Source organism: Medicago sativa, chromosome 2 (assembly GCF_051527215.1).
Source record: "Medicago sativa cultivar Bolivia chromosome 2, Bolivia_mono, whole genome shotgun sequence".
NCBI lineage: Eukaryota > Viridiplantae > Streptophyta > Magnoliopsida > Fabales > Fabaceae > Medicago > Medicago sativa.
This window is the reverse complement of record NC_140750.1, coordinates 48,458,524-48,470,376: the sequence shown is the minus strand read 5'-3', so window position 1 is coordinate 48,470,376 and position 11,853 is coordinate 48,458,524. Positions and strand designations below refer to the sequence as shown.

Here is an 11,853-nt window from a genome sequence, read left to right as displayed (position 1 = left end):
ACCACCTTAAACCAACTGAACCCATATTTGTGAAACCGCTTCACCCAGTTTAACCGGATAACCCGACTGTCGCATTTTGGACTTACCGGGCAGGGCAGTTTAGGCCGGTTTGGCTGTTTTTTGTCCAGCCCTACTCTACCCTCCTATGTGGCATTTTTTATTAATTACAATGGGGCAATTTTGTCCTTTAAACACAGTAAAGGACAATTTTGTCCAACACAATCAACAACTTTCTCACCCTTTCTTCTCTCTCATCGGCCACCCACCATCGTCGTCCACCGTCCTCAACCTCAAATCTCACCACCAATGTCGCCCTTGGATCTAACCACCATCATCGTCATTGTCTCGACCATCATATCTCACAACTGTCGTCGTCATCCTGACTCTCATATCTCACCACCGTCGTCATCATACCACCTCAAATCTCACCACTAACACCATCGTCGCTCTCAGATAAACATCACTATCATCATCTCTCACCACCGTCATCGTTGTCCTCAAGATCTCTCTCCTTCGTGTCTATCTCTCTACCTCACACTCTTCTCCAAAACACAACAGCAACAACCTTTTTAAACAAAACCCAAAAACAACAACATCTTTAAAGATGTCAAAAATATGAGACAGCGACGAAAGGCAACCAGTAGATATGTGAGAAGGCGGAGGTCAGAGAGACTGAGGGAGAAGAGAGAAAATGAGATAAAGATTTAAAGAGAGAGAGAGAGAGAGAGAGAGAGAGAGAGAGAGAGAGAGAGAGAGAGAGAGAGAGAGAGAGAGAGAGAGAGAGAGAGAGAGAGAGAGAGAGAGAGAGAGAGAGAGAAAGAAGAATCATAGTAGGCCAAGAGAGAATAGAGAACAAAGTGAAAGGGGTGTGAGGAGAGGGAGAAAGAAATTTTTTAAAATAAATGCCACATGGGTGGTATAATAATAGTAGAGAAGAAAAGGGTGTCTAACACTGATTACCCTATTTACACTTGTGGTTGATTACACAATGGTTATCCCTCACACAAATGTTTTCCTTATCCTTTTTATATGATTTACTTTAAAATTTCATCTAAACTAACAATTTTTTTACAGTATCCTTAATTGTTGTACATTTTTCTTGTAACCAACATATATTTTATTTTTTTTCGAGAAGTTAAAGTAGTTCATCTAAATAGTAACCGGCATATATCATGGTTGGAAGATAAATAATTTTTTCTCCTAAATAATAAACTTGAAAAGACAGTATAATTGTAACAAATTTATAATTACTACAAACTTTATAAATTATTATAATTTAGTCAACAAAATTCTATATTTAGAGAAGGTGTTAGATTAATCAAGGATGGAATCCATCAAAGGATAACACAACAATGATTATGTGTTTTCAACATCAATAACTTATAATTAAGTAGACTATATTTGTCACCTTTGATTTTGAACGGTTGAAAGAAAGAAAGAAAAAAAACAATCTGTAATTTATGGTATTGTATATAAGTCTATCGTCAAGTAAATGGTGATGGATACATCTGTAAGACATAGTTTAAACTGAACATTTTCATCTGGATTCGATCTTAAAACATTATATTTGTGTGTGTTAGTTTCACGTGGTGTTTGCCACTAAAAAAATGGATAATCGATTATGCTACCTCAATGCATATTTGTGGAGACAAGATAAACTTATATAAAAATCATTTGATTTCACTTTATCTTTTATTATACAGATAGATTATAAATAAACACTTAAATGATAAACGATAGACCAATTTAATGGTTAACAGTGAATCTCAGTTAGCTTAAGAGGTTTAATGATAAACACTTGTTTCTTCATCTTAAATAAGTTTGGCCCTAAGGATCAACTTCTCAATCAATTGTATTAAGCTCCATTCTTGGTGGTGGCTAAAGACACATAAATCAGGTTTTTGTCTTTCCCGTGTTTGTTACTTTGACGTTTCCCGTTAGGCACATCTTGTGCTTAACTGGTTTGGTTTTTAATATATTTTGCCTTTAGCTTTTATTTTGATATATTTCACCTCCTCTCTTTATTTTCTCCTCTTTCAAAACAGTTCATCTTCCACATTTCACAACAAGATTACTCATTTCTTTGCTAGATTTTGTGAAGCAAGCAAGGTTAGTAAACTATGTAAACTCATGCGTGTTTAAAAATTAACACTCGAGTTGGGAAACATATCGAGTGTTAGCATGAACATAATGTTCATCCATGCCAACAGACACGAGTTATTTCTATTTGTAAGTTATTGTAGACTATGTAATTAATTGTTGCAATCATCAAGTGCCTCCATAGAAAGATACTAGTAAATTAGTGGACTCTGTAATGGGTTGAAAGTGGACTCTGTAATGGCACTTAACTGTAAAATTCTTTTACTTGCTTTATAACATTACTTGAATCTAGGCCAACAATTTTTTAATTTATCTAACCATAGACCAATTTGAGTAACACCCATAATCAAAAAATTAGTGCATAAATCACTTTCCTTCTTAAACACATACCAACTGAAAATAAAAAAAACAAAATGATACAGAATCAAACATTTCATCAAACAGGTAATAGGGGAAAACAGAAACGAACCAACAATTTATCTATTTCATTGATGATAACATGCAACCTATTGCATTTCCATGGTAAAATACTAAAACCTAAAAACATAAGAGCGATGAAATTTGATAATAGAAGAAATTAAGAAGAACATGCGAGCTGATTCACGATCTTTTTCTCTAAATGTTGGTTGTTGTTGTTGTTGTTGTTGAGACTTGAGACTCGAGCTGATTCATCATCTTCTCTTCACGATCTAAGGCCATGATGAGAGGAAGGACAAGCACCATGAAACTGATTCCGCTGACCCACGCAGCGTTGCTGGTGCGGCGGAAGAGCTTCTTCGCCGCGACGACGGAGTTGGAGGCCATTTCCTTGATATCGGAAAAGGAAAACTTAGGTACCTTGAATTTGACTTCAATGCTGAAACTATGCCTACTAGGCATTGTGACTTGTGATTGCTCTTTGGATAGAGAATGAATGAATGAATGAGTCAATTTGTTTTCAAAGATGTAATGATAATTATTATTACATTCATTAATGTCCTATTTATACAAGTGATATTGGCATACTCATCATCTTAAAGATCTATCTAGATCTTTCTAGAATGCATGACTCATCATTTTAACTATTTTATGTAATTTGGGCTTAGTACTTAACATATTTGGGTCATAACAGTTGGAGAATTGCTCTATACGCCATGTGAATTGCTCAAAAGTTTTTTGGATTTATCTGATCGTAATTTGATCGAACAAAACCTATCAGGAGTGAATGTTTTTTTGGAATTGGATCGTAACTCTCGATTGACTTATTTCACCATTTGAGAGATATTTCTTGTGAAAGTTTGAGAGCAAATATTTGAGAAGCTTTAGTATGGATTCACTAATTAAGTTATTGGTATTAGTTAATTCGGTTAAGAATTCTAGTTTTTAGTAAGTCTTAAAGGACAGATTAGTTAGAGTAGGTTTTTTTTTTATCAGTTAGTTAGAGTAGCTAGATCTATATAATAATATCTGGGTGTACACAGTTTGTAAACTATTTTTCAGCTTCTTTCAAAAGAAATGAGGAATCTCAGGGCACTCTATTCTTCTCTGATTTGTTACTTTGATAAGTGTTTTTGTACAAACATATTTTTTGTTACAAGGCTAAAAAAAGACTAATCTCAAAGAAAGTTAGGATGTCTCTAAGAGGAGAATTGTGAACGAAGAGGTCAAGGTCAGATTAAGCATCAAACTTAGCCATGTGTTACTTAAAATTAAGTTATAGGATGAATTGTGTAACTTTGCATAAAATATTTTAAATGTGTACTTCACTTAAATTTTATTAAGTTGATACCATAAACAATTCATTGAATTAAATTCAAGTTAATAATGAAACCTATAATTTTGTCATGACGATAATCTTTTCAACAATTTTAACCCTTGTTCATGACGATAATCTTTTCAACAATTGGTGAGCTGGAATGATAATAAACCAATTCAAATCCAATATGAAAAAAATTAATGTATAGATATACTAATAATAATAACCATTTTGGACTTTTCTCCAATAGCTTCAATACCTCAAAATATAGTGGAGGGAGGTGGTGAATGAAGGAATTGTATTGTATACAGTCAAAATGACATGCAGGCATTCTAGATTTAAAAAAAAAAAATATATCAAAATCATAATCCTGCACAGTCCGACTTCAGAGAACGGCCACATGTGCCAAATGCGAGAGATTTTGACTGCATGAAATCTACATCTGTGAATAAAGCTTGTAAAAGAGAACCTTCGAGTCCTGCTGCTGACTAAGCCTAAAGAACCTATCATTGTATTACTCATTTACACAAGCAGACACTTGAAGATGGAAGTGGCAATGATCTAATTCACATTGTGCCAAAGCCAGTTCATCATATTGTGCCACAGCCAAGGTCTTTAAAAATACCAGACCTTCTGCCGTATTTGTTCTATTCTGTCCTTGAACTTCTTCTACTCCTTCCTAGATCACTTCCAAATGTTTCCCTTTTGACGAGCAAACCCTGGCTGAAAAATGCAACAAACATGTAAGGTTGTGACAAAAAACATGATGCCCCAAGACCAAGCAAATAAGGAAAAAACTGTTTTAAACATGGTAAAAAGGATTTCAACAATGCAATGCAATGCAATGCAATTAAGAACCATCATCTCTCCATGGGACCTTACAACCTCGAAAAAACATTTATTATATTCTGATGTTTATTATCAATATATCAATCATATATACAAGTAAAAAAGGTGAAAGGAGTTGGGAGCAATGAAGCACCGACTCAATCACGGGGATTGGACACGCCACAGATACAGATATTGTAGCACAGTTAATGTCTAAATATAGGACACTAAGATACCACACATACACATAAGTGTGTATGTGTGATTCACATAACAAAATTAAAGTTAAAAATAATATGTATGCACTTTCTAAATACAAAGTTAATAAGCATATTTTCAAACAAAATCTTCCGAAAATAATCTGAAGATAAAATACAATTTTAATATGATAATGATCCTAAAAAAAATAGTATACCAGAACCAATGGATCATTTTGCAATGAAGTCCTTATAAAAATAATCTGAAAATATGATGAATCATGTCTCTAAAAAAACTAGTTAAGTCTGATGATGATGAGCCTTAAAAGAATAAGATATATATACGACTTCATGTTTCAATGAATAAAGGTTATGTGCTTCATATATTTTAATTGATTATATTACTTAAAAGAAATTAATTTAAGACATAATCTAAGGTGACTTTTTTATAAAAATTTTATGAGTGACCAAGAAGTGTTCAGTCAGAGTAGGTGTCTCCTCATTCTCTTGGCTCGTGTCCAAGCCATGTCTGAGAAGCACTCAAGCTGAAAAGTATATAGTTTTTGGACATTGTTAAGGGATGTTAGACGAGTGTCTAAGGTGTGTCCGAGAAGTATTAGTGTCTAAGACACGTCTGACACTATAGTTTGGATATGTGTCTGTGCTATATAGTGATATGGAAAGAAGAAACAACGAACCTGAAGAAGCATTGATGGATGTGCAGTAGGTTCAGAAATGACATGACTTCTAGTTTTTCTCCCATTTAATGCAGCAACTGATGGGCTGTTAGCAGCAGTTATGTCCCAAAAGCTTCGTTTCTTGGCCTTTGGTAGTGGTGATTGAAAACGATGACTTGGACTCTTTAACTCACCTATGTTTTCATCCTTTGGTCGTATGCTAGACCTAGTTACCACTCTATTTCCCACTTCCCCTGCTGCTGCCACTTTTTTCCCACTCTTTTGTGAAAGATCGCGAATAATATTATCTTTCTGCTTTATCTGCAAACTATGATCCTTTTTCATTCTTTCTATCTCTGACTCCAGAGTTTTGACTTTTTGATGAAGTGTTCTTACAGTGAATGCTATCTCATCTCCCGTGTTCTTGGTCCCCGGAGTGAGATAAGTTGCAGTTACGAACGAGGGTCTAGTCCTTCGTTTTTCATTTGGTTGAACTGAAGTTGGAGGAGTGGAAAGAAAAGATGAACCTGATGGTGGAGTCGGGGAAGAAAATGCTGCCAAGGACTGTGCTTGGAGTTTCAAAAGTTGTTGTTGTTTGCGTGCTAGCTGCATTCGCAATTCACGATTCTCCTTTTGCAGCTCTAGTACCAGCTTGACCTGGTCTATTTCTGTTTCAGGTACCGGTAATAGATCCTCGTTTGCATCAGATGCCTGCATCAATGAACAACAGATTTCAGTTTCACTATTCAACATCACCAGAGTGAGTACCTTGTACACTTATTGGTTTGTGATTTATTTGACACCAAACGAAAAATTCAATAAAACAAAAATGTTAACATACCAGCAAAAGCAACAAAGTGTAAGAAAAATGCTTGATATCATTCAAGAAAACCAAAAATTAATATGTATGACGATTTATGACAACATTAAAAAATACTCATATTATTGTGTCATTGAAAGCTTGAAATGGTTTGAGGAATCAACCTTTGTTCGAATCTCCTTGGCTCTATCAGCCCAATGAAGAGTGTTTTGGGTTTCACCAAATGAGAGGTTACTCGGGCTTATGTTAGCAATCATAACAGTGTTGCAAGTTCCTCCTAGTGAATCTTTGAGGAGCTGAGTAAGTTTTGAATTTCGGTATGGAATGTGTTTCTTGCCCTCTACAAGAGCATTGATGCAGCTGCTTAGTGCAAGAAGTGACCGGTTAATGTTGGCACCCTCAAGAGATCTAAGTGTTCTTTGATCTGTGGCGAGGGCTCTCTCGGACCCTGCAAGATCAATCAATGAGAGCTTGCCCACTCTGTGAACAATATTCATTGCAGCATCTCTAACTCGGTATTCAACCATAACCTAAATGTAACAAATAAGTTAAGTGCATGTCATAATCACAGCATATAAAGATTTTTGCATTATTTTCCGGAAACAACCTTAAAAAATGCACCTGCAAAACAGCATGGGAACGTGAAGATGTTTCATTTGCACGAGTTGGTTCTGTAGTTCTGTTACGATTCCCTTGCTGAAGTAATGCCATCACCTGCAGCAGCAGGAGCAAAGTAAAACAAAAAAGTATCTTAGGGTTCAAACAGCAATCTAAACTTCCAATGTACTAGAATGGTTCTGAATATTACTTCATCAGTTGAATAGGCTCTGTATTGTGTAAGACCTGCTGCCACAATCCCCTATAATATAGTTAGACAATGTACAATCAGAAAGTGATCAAATGGGATGCAATGAAAACAAGATAATTTATTGAGCAGCCGATCTTTTCACAACCAACAAATTCTAGAGGTGTCTGGTGCTCATACTTTCTCAAGATGTTTCACCTAATTTTCTCAAGGTGTTTCACCTAATAGGTGAAGAATTGAAATAATATGAATAAACAGGTATATGAAGTAAACTACAGCCTTCTTTATTAAGGCTAATGAGTTAAGTATTCATGACCTGTAAGAAAAAAGAAATCCTTACACCAAGTATAGATGGCCTGTATAAATATATACAAGCAAACATTATTAGGTTTTTATATTGAACCTAACTCATCCTTACAACACCGACTTGTAACGTGGGAGTGCCACCTCATTTCAGGCATTATCTCTATTCAATGTGGGATTTTTTTTTTTTTTTTGCAATAGACTCCCTCACGCCCAACACTATTGGGTTTGGTTCGTGAATATAAATGGCGGGTGGCCCAATGGATAGACTCTAAGTCTATTTTACCTTTTTATACTGGGTCTAACACATTCTTACGAAATTGTAAGGATGTGTTAGGTCCAATATTAAAACCTAATAAACATAAGCTAGAGGTTTTAAATTGCACACGTTGAGGTATTGTAGGATTAGAGGATGGATTGCAGTTGTTGTGGACTAATGAAAAACGATGCAGTTTATAATTTAGTTAGAGCTTGGTGGGGTTACAGTGTCCGCACATGAGATGCAGTCCACGATCTATAAACAGTGCATAAACTCAGAATGCTTATCAAAATATCATATGTTTGCAGATTGAGTTGTATCTATGCAATGGCATCAAGCATTTCTCTTGAACATTGCTAGCTTTTAAATAAAAAATTGCTATTAAGATAAGAAAGTGAACCTGTTTATCTTCTCTCAAAACCAGAGGTCTTCCAGGTGAAATCAAATCTCTTACAGTTTCATTATAAACCTCAAGATAGGACAGATGAACAACATGGTTCCCATCACAACTTCTCGTCCTGATTTTACTGAAGAGATCCTTAATTGCCAACACCATCACTCCCGGGCTTTCCACTGTACCAAGCATTGTGTAAGTTTTTCCAGCTCCGGTGGCGCCATAACAGAAAACTGTCCCATTCTTCCCTTGCAGAACTGCTTCCACAAGTTCTGAGGTTCTGAAAAAGCAAAGTCAATGTACCTTCCCAACATCAAATCAAACAAAAATGACTTCTTAAGCGATAAGATTTTGAATGCATGCAGATGCAGCAATTGTCAAAATAAGCCCTGTCATACTAATAGAAGAGAAATTACAAACACACTGAACCCAAAACAAGCAGAGTTGCAACAATATAACAAATACACAATTTTGCAAGTGTTGGCAAATCAATTCAAATTTACAAATAAATGCAAATAGATACATTTCAAGAGATGAAGGGATGTATCTCGATTCTTGGAGAAATGAAGAGAAGCTACAGGGGAACGTGAGATAATTATTGTCCACTAAGTTATATTCATGAACTGAAACTACTTCCCTATACTATAAATAGGAGGACTTGTGAAGACTTGAGACATCCCCATCCTTGGGTGATCATGTAGGTATCCCAAAACATATCCTATAGAGGGTGTTGCTGATCACTTAAGTGTGTGAGATGTGACTATGTGGGTGTTACCATTCCTTTTAACTCTTGAATGGAGTATTGTAGTGTGATACATATCTAGGGGTGGATTATACTATTTGTAATTATCTGAGAATTGAATAAATTATGTTGAGGTGTTCCCGTCGACATAGGTGCCGAATCACGTAAAATCTGAGTGTGCTACTACTTTCTTTTCAGCGTGTTCTTGTATGTTTCATAAAAGATTCATGGGTGTGTGGGTTGATTGTTGGCATGTGCAACTTTGTGCAACTTTTCTCAACAAAATGAATGATCTAGCTCATGAATGACAGCCACATCATTTATTTATATGAACATAAAGCATCACTTATTATAGCATAAGAAAAAGGTTCAGATCAAGTAAATAAAATCAGTCTCAACAAAAGAGATTGAGTGTTATAACCATAAACCTACGATAGGAATAAGTTTTATACTGCTGTTAAATCATATTTAACTATACTCCTACAAGAAAACCAAGTTTTTAAGTAGTAACATTATGATGTAAATGTACCTATAAAAACTAGTTTATGCTTTACCATAAGAAAATAAACCAGAGTCAATACTCCTAATCCAGAGCAAAAGCTCCTGAACCAGAGAGAAATCTCTCCTACCATAAACTTTCAGAATCAACATCACTACCCAGCCTCACTCCTTCATATAGCAAATCCTGTAACCGAATTCCCTGAATGGGACCTCACTAGTCAATTCAATGTCTCTCACATGGCCCCACTTCCTTCCAGAATATGCCTAGGTATCCTATCACCAGATCAATCATATGATGAGAGTCCAACCCAACACACTAGTCCATTAGGTGAAAGAGTCTCATGGCTTAAGTACCACATTGAGAACTTTTAACTACTCGATGTGGGACTCCTAAAATTGCCACACCCTTTCAAAGTCGACATCGACATGGACTTTCACTCTATCGGCACTGACCAATGGTAGCCTTTTTCTTTTTGTTTTTGCTAGATTCACTCACCTATTGGTATTCGATAAAGCACCTTAATACAACCCAAATGTTAGGACTTGAACAAGAGGAGAGCCCAACCCAAAAGACTAGTACATTAGACAGGAGAGGCTCACGGCTTAAGTAATGCAGTAAGTATTTTTAAACTCATTGTGGGACTCCTAACACTTAGTCTTGTTTGTATAAGCAACTTATTTGGAGCTTATAGCACAAGCGATTAGCAAGATAAGCGTTTACGCATAAGCTTACTGAAGCTATTTCTACAGGAAAAGATAAAATAAAGTTAAATTGTTTTTGTATACCTTATAAGCTGTTTTTTTAAGCTATATCTGAGAACTTATGAAAATGAGCTGTAAAAAGCTTGTGAAAATTGTCATAAGCTGTTTTCGTAAGTTCTCTAGAACAGTCTCACTAATCTTATGTCAGTAGATAAACCCAAATAAAATAAGTCAATCCAAACAGACCCTACTTTGATATCTTACAAATAAAAGTTTCCATATCAAATATAACAAACATTTAATTTAATCATACTATACTATATTTGTAAGAGATACAAAATTAAGTAAATTATGAATGTAGCAAACTCACGAGGTAGAATAAACTTCCTGCTGAGTAGCTGAATCAGAAAAACAAGCATCAAACGTAAAATGCCGACCCCGAACCCGCTTCAACCTCAAGTAATCATCCTGAGCAGCAAATTCCGTCAAATAAACTTCACAACGATTCACAATCCTCACACAACACCTCGAACCCGCTTCTTTCTTCGCAATTGGCCTCACTCTCACAAACACCATTATCCTATTCTCATCAACCAACGAAAGCTTCTTCTTCTTCTTCTTCGCAACGACATTGTTTTCTTCTTGTTTTGGAGGATTGAAAGAACGGTTCTTGAGATTTTGTTGCTCGTATAAGAGTGTAAGGGCTTTCAATTTCTCCTTTAAACATTGATGTGGTTGTTGTTGTTGTTGTGGAATTGGAGCGTTTTTTGTGTGAGATCGAGTTGAAACTGGCATTGTAACGATTCTTGTTGCTATTTGTTCATCAAGTTGAAGAATTGAGATTGAATCGATGAGTTGAGATTTTAGGGTTTGAAAGGTCCTTTTTCTGCTTGTTACACAACACGATGAATCTCAGAGAGTGTGTGATTCGTGAGAAAATTCTGCTATACTATTCTTCGAGTGAGATGAAATAGAAAGTGTGTGTGTGTCTGTCAGCTTTGAATTGTGTGTGTACGAATGTATGTAACGGGCAAAACGTTTCAGGTATTTTAATTTCTTATTATACTTTCCGCTGTCAATAAATAAATAAATATTGTTTTCTTACCCCTTCGACCTTTTTTTATTTTTTTAAATAATTGGGTTAAATATGTTTTTGGTCCTTATAAATATATCAAATTTTCATTTTAGTCCTTCTAAAAAATTTCTTCAACTTTTAGTTCCTCAAAAATTTTCCATCTTCACTTTTGCTCCTTCCTTTAAAGTAAACTCATATTTTTGAATAAAATTTTGCAGAAAAATTCATAGTATTATAAGAATATCTCTCAAAAATTTAAAATTTTTTAACAAAACATGAATTTTTATATTTTTTATGGTTAAAAATTCATATTAAGTTTAGGTTTTGTTAAAAAATTCTAATTTTTTTGGGGAAATATTTTTACAATATTCTACACATTTCTGCATAATTTTATTAAAAAATACTAAAATTAACTTAAAAATAGGGACCAAAAGTAGTGATTGAAAATTTTATAGGGACTAAAAGTTGAAGGAAAATTTTAGAGGGACTAAAACGAAAAGTTGGTATATTTATAACGACCAAAAACATATTTAACCCGAAATAATTATACCGGTCCTAGATTATAAATCGTTTTGGAAAAAAATTTGTGTAGTTACTATATATTTTTTTATTTATCTTTTTCATATCATTTATTAAGGACAATTTTGTAAAACAACTCATAATATATTTCTTCAATACAAAATTAATTAAAACTTTTAATAGTGTAAAATGTCCA

At 34.7% G+C, this 11,853-nt stretch overlaps 1 protein-coding gene across 2 annotated transcripts; it reads right to left on the bottom strand.

The window, feature by feature from the left end:
• Positions 1 to 4,023: 4,023 nt before the first annotated feature.
• LOC146947077 (kinesin-like protein KIN-8A) lies at positions 4,024 to 11,095 on the bottom strand. 2 transcript variants are annotated; one of them, XM_085744774.1, is made up of 7 exons: positions 10,434 to 11,095; positions 8,125 to 8,398; positions 7,166 to 7,216; positions 6,979 to 7,071; positions 6,522 to 6,887; positions 5,559 to 6,248; positions 4,024 to 4,558 (listed from the first exon to the last, which is right to left on the bottom strand). In XM_085744774.1, exons 1-7 carry the CDS (start codon positions 10,856 to 10,858, stop codon positions 4,520 to 4,522), a joined length of 1,938 nt encoding a protein of 645 aa, XP_085600900.1. In that variant the 5' UTR covers positions 10,859 to 11,095; the 3' UTR covers positions 4,024 to 4,519. The 2 variants fall into 2 exon arrangements, with proteins under 2 accessions (XP_085600900.1, XP_085600901.1); XM_085744775.1 differs by having other exon boundaries at positions 8,125 to 8,390.
• Positions 11,096 to 11,853: the final 758 nt, after the last annotated feature.